Raw genomic sequence first — 17,500 nt, forward strand, 5'->3', positions numbered from 1 at the left:
GGCCGTAGTTAGCCCTCCACACACACACAGATTGCAGATTGCTTGGCTGTTTTCAGGAGTAAATACTGCAGAGGCGAGAGTGCGCCAAAGGTTGGGAAGTGTTAATGACTGTGGGAGGAATGCAGGCGAGGAACTGGATGTGTTTTTGTTCCTCTTCACACACACACACACACACACACACACACACACACACAGACTCTCACACAAGTGTTTGTTTTACACAGATGGTAATACACCTGAGAGGAGCTTTCTCCTTCTGTGAGAGAAACGACTGTGCAACAGCAGTGTGTGTGTGTGTGTGTGTGCCGTTTGAGGGCACCAAAGTTTTGATGTTTTTTTTTTCTGCCCAGAAATAGCTTCTTTTCATTTAGAAATGTGCCATTAGAATCAATTAGGTAAACTAATTTTGCATCTGGTTGCTTGCTAATAAAATAGCTTGCTATTTCAACTAATATATCAATATCTGATACGGAGGGGTGTGTGGACATGTGCTTGTGTGCTGGATGGTGATCTTGATGAAGGAGAAAGCTCTGTCTGTGTTGTAGTGGTTATGTGCTGGATGGTGATCTTGATGGAGAGAGCTCTGTCTGTGCTGTAGTGGTTATGTGCTGGATGGTGATCTTGATGAAGAGAGCTCTGTCTGTGCTGTAGTGGTTATGTGCTGGATGGTGATCTTGATGAAGGAGAGAACTCTGTCTGTGCTGTAGTGATTATGTGCTTGATGGTGATCTTGATGAATGAGAGAGCTCTGTCACTGCTGTAGTGGTTGATGCTGGAGTTTGTGTGGGGTAGTTGAAGTGTTGGGATGCAGCATGCTCTTCACCTCCTCTCTGGGGCTCATCATATCTCTCTGACCTCTCTAAGCTCTCTCCTCTGGGCCTTCCTGTCCTGTCCTGTCCTGTCTTGTGCTGTCCTGTCGCAGGTCTCTAATTTATCCCCATAACTCCTTCACACATGCTGTGAACTCCTGTTTGAGGTTGTGGAACTGTTCCCTGTCTAGTTGCTGGTTGGCACTGTGTGTTTCAGATAGACTGCCTATGCCTTGCATGACTCGTTCTGACTCCTTCTGATTATAATATACATGTCTTGCTGGACAGAGCTAAGTCTTGTTTTGCTCCCTTGAAACATAACAGTTTTGGTATAAACTTACCGTGAGGAAGGTATTATTATTAATAGCTCCGTCTTTGTAGATCGGTAACTGTCTTCCATTGCAGGAAATGTTCCTATTTTTTAAGTGTTTGTAATGCTTGCAAATAACTTTATGCTATGAGTCATTGTCTTATGTCTAGAGGCGCAGGTTTGTGGTACTGGGCCTGCGTTCTATTTGAGTGGTATCTGAGTCCCTGGATGTTGCTTGAGTATGTACTTAGCTAGGTAGATAGCCTTTAGCTAACAGACAAGGTTGTACTTAGCTAGGTAGATAGCCTTTAGCTAACAGAGAAGGTTGTACTCTGATGTAATTGATTCTTTGTGCTAGTTTCAAGAAGATAAAGTAGAGGCTCACCACGCTTCCTTCCTGTTGGTTCTTTGAGGGTTGCTTTTTGGATGGTATTATTTTTCTTTCTATTATTTTCTAGCTGCTGCTGCTAGGCCTACTGTGTGTTACTGTCTGAGATGTTCTTCTCTGAATCAAGTCACAGGAACACAAAGGGAAAGTGGAGAGAAAGGCCATATTGCTACTTTATTGATCCTCTTCTCTTTTTCTTTGATATTGAGAATCCTTCTTTAGGTTTTGGTAATTTTAGAGGGGTGAAATATGATTAAAACAAATCTCAAGGGGCACAAGGGTAGCACGACTGCACGGAATATTGAGCTCCCTCTCTCTCTCTCACTCTCTCTTCTCTCTCTCTCTCTATTTCTGTCTCTTTGAAGTTTTTGAAAGAGAGCTGTTCAGAACACAGACTCAACTAATGAAGCCACGTCCTCATTGTTTCTCTCACCCTCTCCATGGAGCTAAGGCTGACTCATTCTGACCTCTCTGAGATCACCCCAGAAAGAGAGGGGTCAGTACCCCCTCCTCCAGATGAAAGAAAGAGAGAGAAAAAGAGAGGAATGATGGAAAGGTTTTTCTCCTAACTAGAGCCCGACCGATAAAGGATTTTGAAGGCCGATACCGATACAAATATTTAAATTTAATTTAAAAATCCGATATTCCGATATATCAGCCGATATATTTTTTTTCTTTTCAGAAACGCGCAACAAAACATTAACAGATTTCCCTAACATTAGTTATTTGTAGTTATTTATGAGTATTGACTAAAATAATATGATAATGCATTTTAAAAACAAACTTGTTTATTTTTAAATAATATTGTCACAGTGGAACAGAGGAACATCAAAATATATTAAAGTTCTGATAAATAAAATTTATAAAAATAGAAACTTAAGATATGAAACTTAGTCTTTGAGTGTGCGTGTGTAATAATTAGTCCCTATTGCCTTATAAGCTACCTTATAATTATGACGGCCGCGCAGCGAAGCGGCGGTCATATAGGTTTAGTCAGATTTTTTTTTTTCTTTTTTTTTCTATTTTTTTTTTCTTTTTCGCATGTCCAAATTTCCGTCAAGGATTCCCGGGACACTGAAAGACCGGGGTAGACGAAACTTGGTGGGCATGTAACCCCATATGGATAGCATGGAACCATCGTTTTTCGTTTTGATCTGTAGCCCCCCCGCTGGACTGCACCCCCGAAAGGAGGGTAGGGCAGACACAGTTTTCTGTGAATATCTCGAGAACCGTAAGGTTTAGGAGGACCATTTTTTTTTGTATGTTGATCTCAAGGGGCCATGTCAACCAATTCCATAACCACTCATTTCATGTATAGCGCCACCTAGTTAAACACAAAAAAGTAAAAATGAGGTGTTGTAATCGCAGGTATCTGTGACCTAACATAGTCAAAACTGCACGAAATTGGAAGTGTAGGATCATTATGACACCCTCTGAATGCACGCCAAGTTTTGTGGAATTCCGTTCATGGGGGGGCACATAATAAATAAATTTATGTTACTATACACCAACTGGCCTGTAGGTGGCCAGAGACAGTTTTCTGTGAATATCTCGAGAACCGTAGGGCCTAGGAGGTCCACCTTTTTTTTGTATGTTGGTCTTAAGGGGGCATGTCAACCCATTCCATTACCACTTATTTCATGTATAGCGCCACCTAGTTAAAAATTAAAAAGCAAAAAATTAGGTGTTTTCATCACAATATCTCTGGCTGACATGGTCAAAACTGCACGAAATTGAAAGTGTAGGATCATTATGACACCCTCCGAATGCATGCCAAGTTTTGTGAACTTTCGTTCATGGGGGGCCTTACAATAAAATAGTTTATGTGTACATTTAGTGACCGTACACCAACAAGGATTCCCGGGACACTGAAAGACCGGGGTACACGAAACTTGGTGGGCATGTAACCCCACATGGATAGCATGGAATCATCGTTTTTCGTTTTGATCTGTAGCCCCCCCGCTGTACTGGACCCCCCGAAAGGAGGGTAGGGCAGACACAGTTTTCTGTGAATATCTTGAGAACCGTAGGGCCTAGGATGACCAATTTTTCCCGTATGTTTGCCTCCAGGGGGCATGTTAACCCATTCCATGTGCACACATGTGCATAAAAAGATACACACGCACACACATACATTCACAATAATCATACGTATGACACATACTCACACAGTAGACATATGTACGCATGCATGCACATGCACAAACACACATACGCAGACAAACACACAAGCACGCACACACACACACACACACCCACACACATAAACATAAACGTGTACACGCACACATGCACACAATTCAAGAATTTCTCAGAATTATGAACAGGCAAGATGGGGGTGGGGTTGTATAAAATGAATTTTACATGTGAAATCTATGAACTAATCATGTTTTGGTACTTGTTGTCTAGCAGATACCAGTGAGAATTGAGTTTGGATAATGCAATTTAATGAGACAGTTAGAATCATATAGGCCTTTCAGCGTGATTTATTTTTGTGGAAAAAATGTGCTGGACTGGGCGGCGGTCATATTTTGTACCGCTCTGCGGTACATCTAGTTATAAATACAGTAATCATTACTTTATTTAGGCAGAATAGCATAGAATAGAAAAGTTTGTTGTGGTTTCCAAGCTCATTAATGTTAATGTTAGGGGTCTTCCACTGATAGTCATGGCATTAGCTAGCTTTGTGGTTAGCTAGTCTATGATGAGCCATAATTTAGCAATGGATAACGTCATACTGCAAGTTGTAAAACATACGCGTTCAAAATAACAGGCCGCGGAGAGATGATACGTCTCACTGCTATAACTGTCACGCTATTAAAGAAATAAGAGAACTGATGGGGATGTTCTTTTAATTGTTATTCAAGCAATGTATGTCTCGTGACCAACCATGAACACACTTCACCGATGATCTCACTCACGGATAACTGGTTCTCTCTGCCAGACTCTGGCTGGATCAGCAGGTTGCAGGATGTGTAGCGCGTTATACACAAGTGTTGCCAGCAGGGGCGGTGTAGAGTGCCCTCTGGTGGACAAACTATACAACGTCAACACTCATGACATGGTTGAAGGGTGTTTCGTCCGTTTTTATTTTATTTTTAAAATATTAATTTATCGGCCATTATAAATGCCGATACTGATAGTTTGGAAAATGCCTAATATCGGCCGATAATATCGGCCCGCCAATAAATCGGTCGGGCTGTACTCCTAACTAGCTTCTTAAAAGGAAAGCACTCACAGGCTAATCAACCTCCACATCCGGTTGTTAAGCCGAACGTCACAGGCCCAACAGGTTTTTCGTCCAAAACGTTTATTATCACAGCCAGCCAATTCTCACAATCTTTAAATCTTGTCACCATCACCTCCGTTTTAGTAAGTGTAAAAAATCGATTCACTCTAACAGAGTAATTACTGTAGCTGTGCAGACAGATGATATAATCAAGGGGTAACGTCCAGGCCTCAATGAAAAATAGGGTTTTATTACATTGAGACAACAAGTGAGTAGTAGAATGGCAATTATCTGAAGGCTCCAAGGATGTATGGAGAAAAACAAGTGGCTATGGGAGCAGTTGGACCCGGAAAAACAGTTATCAGAACATTATAGCATCATGACTTAACAACCGGATAGTATTCATCATGTCTGAGAATGGGAGCGCATGGGAATTCATTTGAAACATGAAAAGAAAAAAAGTATTTCATTTGAGATGTTTCGTTAGACTTTTTATTAGATCCAAGGTCAATTTGGGAATATTTTGTCATGGTGGTTACAAGTAGTTGATAAAGACATGCTTTTCTTGTCAAGACTGCAGCAAAAACAAGACAAAACACCAGATCATATTTTGGACACCATCACCAAAGCCATTTACCATTCCTTGCTGAGTGCCCATTAGAATGTCTCTCCATGAGGGTTTGCGGCAAAGGATATCCAAATCGTATTCCCAGAACGGTCCGAATTGCATTCCCAGTGAAAACTAAAATGGAAACAATATGATTTTTTTTTCACCTTTCTGCATACTTTGAAGATTTATGAGAGGTTCTGAAAAAACACTACTGGAGTCTGTGGAAATGGAACATGGAACCTGTTGGCTCTCCTCGGGAGAGCACTTTGCCCATGAGATCTCTCCCCTTACGGCCTTTTAGAAATGTCAGGTCCATAAAGTCAGGCTGCTCCAGGGAGCCATCAGTAAATCTGCTCAGCCGAGATCTCGCCCCCAGGAAGCCAGTTTAGCCACAGCACCCACCGACAGTTGGTGTAATAGATTGCCCACTATGAATCAGTGACAATAACTCAAAGACAAACAATCCAAATAGATGACTTATTTAGACATTTAAACTACTGTAGGTAGCATTTTCACCTTTTTAAGTTATTTAACACCATCACTACCACACTTATGGTGAGTTTCATCACAGTTGAATAATTTTGTATACATCTGAAACTGGTGTGTGCACAACCTCTATCAATGTAAATACAAAAAAAAGTAAAAATAAAAATCAGGTTGTCACATTAATACCATCCAATCAGTTGAGCCAATTAGAAGCCTTCTATTTAATCTTATTTAAAATGTGCAAAATTGGAAATGTCCTTGTTTGAGGTATCTTGTCAAGTTACCATAGCTCTGAAATATTTCACAGGTCAGAGAACATAGACAAATTTAAAGTCTAGAAAAAAACTGTAAAACAGAAAAAAGAAAGGAAAATAGCAAACTCAAGTGTTGCAATATAAACTTGTGAACTCAAGTCCTTGTGTGAGCAAAGGAGTGTGTGTAACCTTAGCTAGTCGTGTCTCCTCAGTTGATGCCTTTAAGCACAACTAACTTCTCAAACAGTGTTGCATTCAGATTATTTATATATATATATATGGGGCCTGTTAATCATTCCAGAAAAGGAAAATAAACACTCTACTGGAGCAGAGGGGCTTGCAAGGGTGCCACAAACAGACAGATAGACATTTCGTGCTTTACAGTATAAATAGTTAGATAGATGTCATCACAGTGTTTCACAGAAAGTATTGAAGTATTTTGATACAAAATACGAAGGAATTTTCATCATCTCAATACAATACAAATTACAAAATAATATTTTGTTTTTGAAATACGTATTTTAAATACATGTATTAGAAATACTGCCCATCCCTGGACACAGTATACCAAGAGCATGTATTTAGACAACTTTGAGGCTACCTTACCAGGTGCCATACAAACACTGAAGCCCAAACAGGTGAGCATTATTTTAACAGCTGATAACCTCACTTTGCTGGTCAAATAGAATGGGCTTTCCTTACCACAAGTATCTGATCAAAAATCGTCTAGTTGGTGGTTTGTCTATTCGTCTAGTTGGCAGTTGTATTCTGTCCCTGGAGCCAAGCCATCTCCATTTCTTAGCGAGCTCAGTCAGTCATGTCTCAGCCTGTCTCTTGTGATTCAAGACTCTATCTTTTCAAATCCGCTGCCGTGTTCCCACCGAAGCCGATCACAGAGCCCTGATCTGTTCCTCCCTCCTTCTCTTTCCCCCTCTCTCTCTCTCTCATCACAGGAAAGAATAACTCCATCCATCTGGCTCATCCATTTCTGCTTTGTTCAGTTATTATGTCATAGCAGACGACGCTTGCGACCTGTAATTTACTTGCAGTGGCTTCATTTTCTCCGAAAATTCTATTACCATTAAGGATTACCATGTCAAGCAACGTCCAAAGCATCAGAGAGAGCATTGGTATTATCTGCATGTGGAATGTCTCTTATTGGCTTACTTTCTTCTTCTTTCTTCTTTCTCTTGTTCTGTCTATCTTTCAATCAGTTTATTAGGTCAAAAGACTCATGGTCTGTGGGTCATAGTGTGAGCTAAGGGCTTGGTCGCCTATAAAGAGGGATTTGTTTACAGTGTCCCCTATGTTTCCTTATGTGTTCATTTTAATTACGTGATTAATCAACCTGGTATTAATTAGTGAATTCAGTACAGTGTTACACTTCCTCCTCCTCCTCCTCTCGCTCTCTCTCTCTCTTTTCTTTTTTTCTGCCATCTATTTTTCTTCTCTTTCTTTCTCCTGTTCTCTCCGTGTTTTCTCCTCTCTGGTGGTGCGGCGCGGCTCGGAGAGCATCTGTTTCCAGACGAGGAGCAGCAGGTCTGGGCCCGCGCTTTTCCCAGCATGCTGTGCAAGGCCAGACGCTGACTCGACTCAGAGCAGCCAGTGCCAACCGTCAGCCCGACAGGGAGAGAGCGAGAAGGGATAGAAAGAGAGAGAGAGAGAGAAAGAGAGAAAGGTTAGATGCACCAGAATGTTCATTACTGATAACAAAGAAGAGAAATCACAAGAGAAATCACAAAAGAGTCGAAATGTGAAAGTGTATGTGTTATGTGTGTATGTCTGTCAGTCAGTCAGTGTGTGTGTGTGTGTGTGTGAGTGTGTGCGTATGTGTGCTGGAGAGAGAGAGAGAGAGAGAGAGAGAGAGAGAAGTCAGTCAGTGTGTGTGTGTGTGTATGTGTGTGCTGGAGAGAGTGAGAGAGAGAGAGAGAGAGAGAGAGAGAGAGAGAGAGCAATACCCGACCGCCTGCAGCAAAGGATTATTCTCTCAGCAGTTGAAGTCAATCATCCTGCTGGCCCTCTCATTCTCCTCCACTACTGGCCCACAATGCCGTGGGCCGCACGGCGCCTGCCAGAGAGCCGACACCTGAACTTCCTGTGTACCAGGCCTCTGGCCTGAGGAGAGAGACCATCAGTCACACTCCTGCCAGAGTCACGTCTGACTGACACCTCGGCTTTGCTGCCCATCATATCTTGTACCCAATTTGTCATTGGAACAGAAGGGCTTCAGGAGTCTCTCCACCCCTCCTGGGCCTCAGATTTTATTTTTTATTTTTATCATGCATACAAGATGCATATATATGTATGTCATTAGAAACAACCTGCATGCATCATGTATGCGTAATAAAAAAAAAAAAAATATATATATATATGACATACATGACATACATACTGTATATAAGTATAAGTATAAGTACATGTATATATACTCTTTTGATCCCGTGAGGTAAATTTGGTCTTTGCATTTATCCCAATCCGTGAATTAGTGAAACACAGTTAGCACACAGTGAACACACAGTGAGGTGAAGCACACACAGATCCCGACGCAGTGAGCTGCCTGCTACAGCGGCGCTCGGGGAGCAGTGAGGGGTTAGGTGCCTTGCTCAAGGGCACTTCAGCCGTTCCTACTGGTCAGGGTTCGAACCAGCAAACCTCCGGTTACAAGTCTGAAGCGCTAACCAGTAGGCCACAGCTGCCCCCAAAGTAAGTGTGTGTGTGTGTGTGTGTGTGTGTGTGTGTGTGTGTGTGTGTGTGTGTGTGTGTGTGTGTGTGTGTGTGTGTGTGTGTGTGTGTGTGTGTGTGTGTGTGTGTGTGTGTGTGTGTGTGTGTGTGTGTGTGTGTGTGTGTGTGTGTGTGTGTGTGTGTGCTAAATGTTGCCATGCCTCTTAATACTGCATTATGTTTAATAAATGGATTTGTTTTCATTAAGGAGTCGGTGTGGCAGGCGAGGTGGGATGAGGGAGAGCTTTAGCGAGTGTGAATGTACATGTGCTGTATTATGTTTGTCTTATGTCTCGAGGACCCCCTCGAAAACGAGATGCTTCATCTCAAGAACGTATCCTCTTAACAATAAATTCAAATCACATAGCAAAAATCACAATGCCACCAAAAAACAAAACAACCTTATATTGACAAAAACTTCCATTGCAACGCCTCATATATGCCATAGCCATACCATATTCAACCAAATCGTTCCCCTTTGTTTCTGACAGTGTGACTTTCATCAAGGCCTCTGATACTTTACCCTGCAAATCACACTCCTGAGGAGGAGGAGGAGAAGGAGGAAGGTTTGGGATCAGGTCCAACCACAACTGATATAGAGGTGAAATTGAAATGCTACCCAAGTGACACACGAAAGAATGCCTCGAGGTGAAAGAATAAGTTGATGAAGTTGAAAACGGAGTTAGAGAATGTTATGGACATCATAAGAAGGCGTCACCTGCTTCAGTCTGACAGGACAGTGAAGTGTGTGTCCGTGGGAGGTGGTGTGTTTCGCGTGAGCACACACAGGTAAGGGCACCCTGAGAGAGACAGAGCGAGAGCTGTGATCTCAGACGAGCATTTTATTAGTGTCGGCGCACGCGTCTTATTTTCCTCGGCAGAATTCCATTAGCCGTGTGAAATGAGAGATCCGTCTGAAGTGTGTTTTGTCGTGAAAGTCAAAAGAGTAATCATCATCGCAAGCATGCACATCAGTCAGCTAATGCTGAATTAGCCTGCAATGACAGCCTGGGCTCAGAGGCAGGAACACAGACACTCACACACACACACTCAGATGAGCTCACTCTAGCACACACACACACACACACACACAAACAAACCCACACTTTCACACACAGATGAACACATACACACACATGTACACACACACATACACACATGTACACACACATACACATGTACAAGCAGGCACACATGATACTCTACATTAAATCCTAATGGAAAATGCAATCATGTGTGTTCTCCCCAAAGACCACAAAAGCATTGCTCATTTTTACACCCCTCCCCCCCTCTTGAAATATGATCTATAACCAAGGAGGTGTTACATTCTGACCCCGGTATTAAACGAACATCACAATGTTTTGGTGTCTAGAGAATGGCCCATCTCTAAGACGGATGCTGGCCTGAATGACTGTCTGAGGGAAGCGAGGCACAGAGATGATGAGCATACAGGTATTAGTGTACGGGGGAGACGGAAGAAGAGGAGACAATGTGAGTTAGAGGTCGCCTCAGATGGAGGCTGTTTACCTGCTCACGCTGACGAAGGTGCTGATTATGATGATGATGAAGATGATGACGATAGTTAGGAGAGGAGGACTGATGAAGTGGTGTGTGGGTTTGTGTGTGTGTGTGGGATGAACAAAGACAAACACCTCCATTATTCTGTGATCAACTGTAGGGTGTAGAGAGGGGAGTGTTATTGCTTTTATCTGAAGTTCCTTTTTGGAGTCTGTGTGAATGAAGAAACACACTCACATCAGTAGTTATCTCTAAGTAGGCTGTGCCTAGGCTGAACTCTGCTTCGTTATGTGTTTTCCGAGTCCCACTGCCCATTTTAGCATGTGAACTCTAAAAGCCCCTGTAAGCAGAGCTCTTCACAGCCTGTCTGAAAGAGCCCAGAAACGAAGCGAAAGGCCTAGTGGTGAGGATGCACTGAGCTATTCAGCTTGTTTTTCCGAGAGGGGGCGGGGGGTGGTGACAAGGTGCAACACTCTGGGAAAGCAAAATATGCATGACACTAGTCTAAATTTACTCTGAAAGCTTTCATAACCACAATCTATGGCTCCCCACAATCTCTCAGAAGCACAGTTTGTAAACTCTGTTTTTGAAATTGTGTGTGTGTGTGTGTGAGAGATATCTGCATATATTCCTGTAAGCATGGTGTTGTGTGTATATCTATGGGTGTGCATGTGTGTATTTGAATTGGGTATATGTGTGTGTGTGTGTGTGGTAGTGTGTAGTAGTGTGTGTGTTATAATCACCACAACAAATAAATGTGTTACCATGCACCAATGTAAAGACACATGTCCTCAGCAATGTCCTCTAGCCAAGGAGAAGAGAAGAAGAACACAAACCAGCTTGAGGAGTAACTCCTACCACATCTGTTTTCTGTCCTACCACCCTGCAAGTCTCTATGATGAGAGAGAATTTTAAAAGTGAACGCACTGAAGCTGTGTACAAGATTTTTTTTTGGCTTACATGCCATATCAGCTAACCAATAGCTCCTGCAGAAGAAAATGGATAAAGTGGATTTTTTTAAACGCAAGAGAAGTCCGACAAGTGGACTACACAACTCACTTTCTGTCCTCCCTCAGCTGGTCTTTCAGGGGTTGATGTCAATAGCCTACTGTACTTCATAGAGAGCCACAAGCTGCAAAGAATGTGGATCTCCTCAACCACCACTCAGCTGATAATAGTTTGCCTGCAAAATTCAAAATCAACTTAATATGAATAAAAAACAGTGCTTGAAACAGGAAAAATATGGAATTTAAAAGGTTCTCTTGGCCTAACATAATCACAAGTGTGTGTGTTTGAGTGTGAGTGTGTGTTGTGTGTGTGTGTGAGTGTGAGTGTGTGTGTATGTGTCTGTGTGTGTGTTTAAGTGTGAGTGTGTGTGTTGTGTGTGTGTGTGTGTGTGTTTGAATGTGAGTGTGTGTTGTGTGTGTGTGTGAGTGTGAGTGTGTGTGTATGTGTCTGTGTGTGTGTTTAAGTGTGAGTGTGTGTGTTGTGTGTGTGTGTGTGTGTTTGAATGTGAGTGTGTGTTGTGTGTGTATGTGAGTGTGAGTGTGTGTGTATGTGTCTGTGTGTGTGTTTGAATGTGAGTGTGTGTTGTGTGTGTGTGTGAGTGTGAGTGTGTGTGTATGTGTCTGTGTGTGTGTTTAAGTGTGAGTGTGTGTGTTGTGTGTGTGTGTGTGTGTGTTTGAATGTGAGTGTGTGTTGTGTGTGTGTGTGAGTGTGAGTGTGTGTGTATGTGTCTGTGTGTGTGTTTAAGTGTGAGTGTGTGTGTGTTGTGTGTGTGTGTGTTTGAATGTGAGTGTGTGTGTGTATTTCCTCTTGTCTTTCACCCTTCTCTCTATCTGCTTAGATTCCTTGACAGCATTTTTTGTTTCTCGTTTTCTGAAGATTCTTGTGTCGCCGGCCGAGTGAATAGAAGTGACATTGGAAAATAACTGTGATTCTCCTGTCAATCTCAGCTCAGAATAGCTCAATCTATACATAGCATTGAGCCGCGGTCGTATCAGACCCCAGATAAACAAAAGCCACATCCCTGGCTTGGTCTCCCTGCCATCAGAAAAGCAAATCCAAATGCCGAGCTTAGCTGAGAGCTACCATTCACTCATGCATTATCGCTGCTGTATCTCCCAGGCTTTGGAACTTGCAAAAGACTGGAATTTGGAAGATTGTCCTTTCACGGTCTCTTTCAATGTGTGTGTGTGTGTGTGTATGTGTGTGCATGCGTGTTTGTGTGTGTTTGGGTGCGTGCATGTGAGAATGTGTGTGTGTGTGTGTGTGTCTGTGTCTGTGTAAGCGGGGAAAGAGTCGAGGCCAAAGCGAGGGTGTGTTGATGACACACAGGGTTTTTTGCTGCTATACTGCTCATGGTGAAATGTATTTTCATAAGGCTGGCGGTCTGGCACTGAATGCTTGGTCGCTCTAGCATTGCTTTGTTCCTCTCATCTCTGGCATAGATTTTTCTCTCTCTCTCTCTCTCTCTCTCTGTCACACCCTCTTTCTCTCTCATTCCCCTGACACTTCATCAAAAGAAAAGAAGAAAAAAAAAGGGGAGAAAAAAGCATTCACCATGGGACGGCAAGCACCAATCTAAGCTGCTTTAACGTTTTCATGTAAAGATATCTGGGATTGTGTGTGTGTGTGTGTGTGTGTGTGTGTGTGTGTGCACTTCTATATGTCTATATTTCTTTTTATGTATGTTTTATTCTTATTGTGTGTTACATCATCATTCGTATAATAATAATAATTATTATTGCCTTTCATCTTATAACATGTATTATTAACGCTGTGTAATTCTGTGTGTGTGTGTGTGTGTGTGTGTGTGTGTGCTTTAAGAGTAATATTATTTTTTTAATGTCTGTCTCTCTTGTATGTGTGCTCTTCATCTCTCTGTGTCTTTGTTGTGGGCTCAGCTTTTGCCCTGGTATGTGTCACGTCTTTTTAATGAGGAACACACCTTCGGAATCCCACTGCATTTCATGGGTTCCATTCGCCATGACAACCCTTTGTTTAGTCCCTGTCAGGGCGTCCATTGTAACACCGGTGCAGCTCTAGACCTCTGCACTCCCGCAGTCGTTCCAACTGACTCTTGGGTCTGACTTCTCTTTGACATCTCTGGGTTCTCACACTGGGGTAGTCATGCGGTGTCAGGTTTGTGTCATGTTACATGTCAAGTTGCATTGCACCGTGCATTGTGGAAGGCCGATAGTGATTTAAGACAAACTGAAGTCTGAAGACATCTGAAGTAATAACTGTCATTAGCCATGTAATGTGCTTGCACTGTCATAACACATTACTGATGGTAACCATGGCTGACTCATAACCCCATATCCTGAGGACTTATTGTTACAGTACGAGCACATTATACTTATAAAGTAATTCATAAGTCGTTAAAGGACCAATCAGATCATGTGCTGTGCAGGTGAAAAGCAGACCATATGTGCATTTCAGGTTAATTTACCATATTCTTTGTTATTCTTCCTATTTGTACTTTTGTTAAGAATTCTTTTCTTTTGACAATTCAATGCCAGTCCAGTTGCTAAGCCACCCTCACACCCACAATGTGGATTTGGATTTGTCAGCACACTGGATGTCTTGACACACAGCCTCTCCTGAATTACTGGTCAGTGTGACTTGACTAACCAGGGTGTGTATTTATCCGCATACAGAGCTTACTGTGACTGTGTGTGTGTGTGTGTGTGTGTGTGTGTGTGTGTGTGTGTGTGTGTGTGTCTGTTTGTCTGTGTGTGTGTGACTCTGTGTGTGTGACTCTGTGTGTGTGTGTGTGTGTGTGTGTATGTGTGTGTGTGTGTGTAAGAGACAGAGAGTGGGTCTGAAGAAGTGACAGCTTGGATCAGTAGAGAGGCAGTAATTGCTCATCTTCTCTATGGTGGGTTTGACATGACAGCACAGGCTGCTGTTTTCACCCTCATGATGCTGGCTGTCTGTGGCCCCAGAGGCTTATGTGTGCCTAGCCTCTGAAGCATTAGCCTGAGCTTTCTGTTGTTTTTCCTCACTGGCATTTGTGTGTATGTGTGTTTTTAGGGGTGTGCAGGTGTGTGTGTGTGTGTGTGTGTGTGTGTGTGTGTGTGTGTGTGTGAAATAGAGAAACTAAACTGTGTGTGTTCATGTCTGGCGAGTCAATTGAGATGCTGTCAAAAGCCTGTGCGATAGCGTGGCTGTAGGAGAAGGCGGTGGCGGAGGGCTCAGCCAAGGGTTGCTGTTCTTCATCCCTGCTGACATTTACAGCAATGCTGTTTTCACCCACTCCTCTCCTCTCCTATCCTCTCCTCTCCTCTCCTCTCGTCCCCTCTCCTCTCCTGTCCTCTCCTCTCCACTCCTCTCCACTCAACTCCTCTCCACTCCACTCCTTTCCTCTCCTCTCCTCTCCACTCCACCCTTCTCTTCTCTCCTCCTCTCTTCTCCTCTCCTCCTCTTCCTCTGCTCCATCCTTTCCTTGTTTCCTGCATGGCGTCTCCATTCCCCACTGACCACAGGAGGTTTCATTTCATTAGCAGTAACAGAGATCTGCCCGACAAAGCAGAGGAGAGCAGAACCAGGCCTCCCTCTAAATGCAGGTCTGACCCAAAATGTAATCGCTCAACCAAGGGATGGTCTGCTATTCCTCATAATGGTGGATTTCTTTCTTTTCTGTCTTTTGTGCTTGGTAAATACATGAAAACACAACTGCATGAATGCAATTTCATTATCCGTATATCCCTAATCTACCACACAGTCACAAACACACGCCAAACACACACAGAAACACACAAACACTCATACACACTGTGAGAGAGAGAGTGCTGGTCATACAAATACACAAACAAACAAACAAACACACGCCCACAGTCCCACACAAACCTAAACATAAATGTGCACACACACAGACACACATAGACACACACAAAAACACACAGGCATACTCACACACACACACAAACACACACACAAAAACACACAGACACACTCACGCACACAGACACACACAAACAGAGAGAGAGAGAGAGAGTGTACATTTCCCTTTTTGTTTTTGAGAAGACTCCTGATCCAATAAAGCATAATCTGATCTAAAGTGCAGTGCCTGGGCACAGGCCCCCGTTCAGACGCGAGCGAGAGAGAGAGAGTGAGAGAGAGAGCGGGAGCGAGAGAGAGTGAGAGAGAGAGAGCGGGAGCGAGAGAGAGAGCGGGAGCGAGAACGAGAGCCACAACTGCGAGCCTCGTGATTCATGTCGCTGGGGTTTGGAAATGACATGCAGTTTGTTTTTTGATACGCTTGCCCCATAAAATCGAGCGCCGCTCACAGCTATTGATGGAGGGTGGAAAATGATGAGACGTTTGTTCTGGGATGTGGGGGGTACATGGATGGGTTGGGGGGGCGGGGGGGGTGCAGAAAAGAGATTAGGAGTGCAGAAATTGAAAGAGACAGTGGAATGTGTTATCGCCTGTAGATTGATATTCCGAATCGTGTCTCTGATGGGGGCCACGGCACTCTGTTACTGTTGTTTTTATCAATCGGGATGTTTTTTCCTACGTTCGCCATACCCTCAAAGATTCCTCGCAACATGGTTTCCAGAGCAGCAACAACACTTCCGTTGCTCATTTCCTCACCGCGCCACAACGTGCTTGAAATCAGCTCCACGGGTCGGGGAGGGAAGATCTTTGCTTGATAAATCCTCTGTTGGCAGGTGGAGCAATTTATGAAATGGGAGCCATATGGCTTTGTTTGAGGTAATCAACTCCTCCCCGACCGCAAGCTTTCACTTAGCCGTAAATCCATTCTGAGAACACTTATGAATGAATACAAATACAATTACAGACTTCCTGAAATGCTATTAAAGCAGTGTGAGAAACGTGCAGCGAATGAGCGCTGTAATGGCGCTCTTAGCATGGCTCTTTATTTGGCGGTGGGCAGTGAGCTGTTGGGACGTTGATGAGCCTCCTGAGTCTCCCTCGGTCAGTCATGGCCTTTTATCGGTCTCAGCCTCACCAGAAAGAGCCGCTTGGCTAGGTTCAGTTTTAAAGGGCCGAAGGCGTCCTTCCTCAAATGCCCGGGATATTTGTGCCATTTGAGGAAGGACGCCATGTTTAATGTTAAGTGTGTTTCCCTCCGCCTCCAGTGTCATTTCAAACTCCCATATCAGCTCTGTTTGAATATGAAGCGATCAGAGTGTAAGACTGAGGGCAGTCAAGGGAACAGAAATGCTCAGCCTCCTCCCTGGCTATTAGATGGAGAAGGGCATCGCCCATAAAAGAGTTCCTTTGTTCTTAGTTTGTAAGTTATTGGTTTTGTGTTGCATGCATGTTTAATGCATTTTCCCTTTATGTGCAAGGGACTTGGTGGTTTTGTACACCAATAACTGTCAGTCGCAATCAATGCAAACTTCTAATGTGCCCTGAGATAAATGTTTCAGCCAAGGTTATGTTAAAGTCAAGTCTCTCTCTCTCTCTCTCTCTCTCCCTCCCTTCTCTCTCTCTCTCTCTCTCCATCTTTCTCTCCCTCCTTCTGTGTCTCCCTGTACCTGCAGGTCACCCACCGGCCACAGGCACCGGTACACTGGTGATCACCCTGCAGGACGTCAACGACAACGCCCCCTATGTGTACCCCTCGGTGGTGCGGGTGTGTGAGGACGCCAAGGAGCTCAACGTGTTCACGCTGGCCGGCAGGGACAGGGACATCTCCCCCAACGGCGAGCCCTTTAAGATCGAACTGGCCAAGCAGAACGGTCTGGACAAGACGTGGAGAGCCACAAGGATCAACTGTGAGTTTACAAGCCTCACTACTGATCTTGCACTCAAATGCACCATAGCTGTAAAATGTCTAGTATGTTATATGTTATGTATGTTATACAGTAGATTGATTTTTTTGGTGTGTCCTCACTGTTTTTGTTTACACAACCTTATCCAAGGGATTATTTTACTGGCGTTTAAATATGATCAAAGTCTAAGAGAACTTAATTATAAACTAAATCATGTTCTGTTGGAATCTTTCACTCATGGGTTAGGGTTTTAGAAATAAATCTGTAGAAGAAGCTGAATTGTAAGTATTTGTTGATAATATTTCTGTTCATATTAGAATTCAAGGGCAATCTTCCACAAAAAAAGTCCTTCCAGCAACGATATTCTACAGTAGGTGGCCCCTTTTCTTAGTCAAGTTTTCAGTCAGCTTTCAAAAAGTTCGCGAA

The 17,500-nt window shown here is 43.3% G+C and overlaps 1 protein-coding gene across 2 annotated transcripts in view; it reads left to right on the top strand.

Moving 5' to 3' along the window:
* Nucleotides 1-17,500, top strand: part of cdh13 (cadherin 13, H-cadherin (heart)) — a 500,261-nt gene that overhangs the window by 458,165 nt on the left and 24,596 nt on the right. For both annotated transcript variants that reach the window (XM_076267601.1, XM_076267593.1), the window contains one exon: nt 16,844-17,077. In XM_076267601.1, the coding sequence (XP_076123716.1) occupies nt 16,844-17,077 (234 nt within the window). The remainder of the gene's footprint in view (nt 1-16,843; nt 17,078-17,500) is intronic.

This window comes from Alosa pseudoharengus, unplaced genomic scaffold, assembly GCF_046254945.1.
Source record: "Alosa pseudoharengus isolate Yale_2024_CS ecotype anadromous, Long Island Sound unplaced genomic scaffold, YU_APseudo_1.1 YU_APseudo_1.1_scf_10, whole genome shotgun sequence".
NCBI lineage: Eukaryota > Metazoa > Chordata > Actinopteri > Clupeiformes > Clupeidae > Alosa > Alosa pseudoharengus.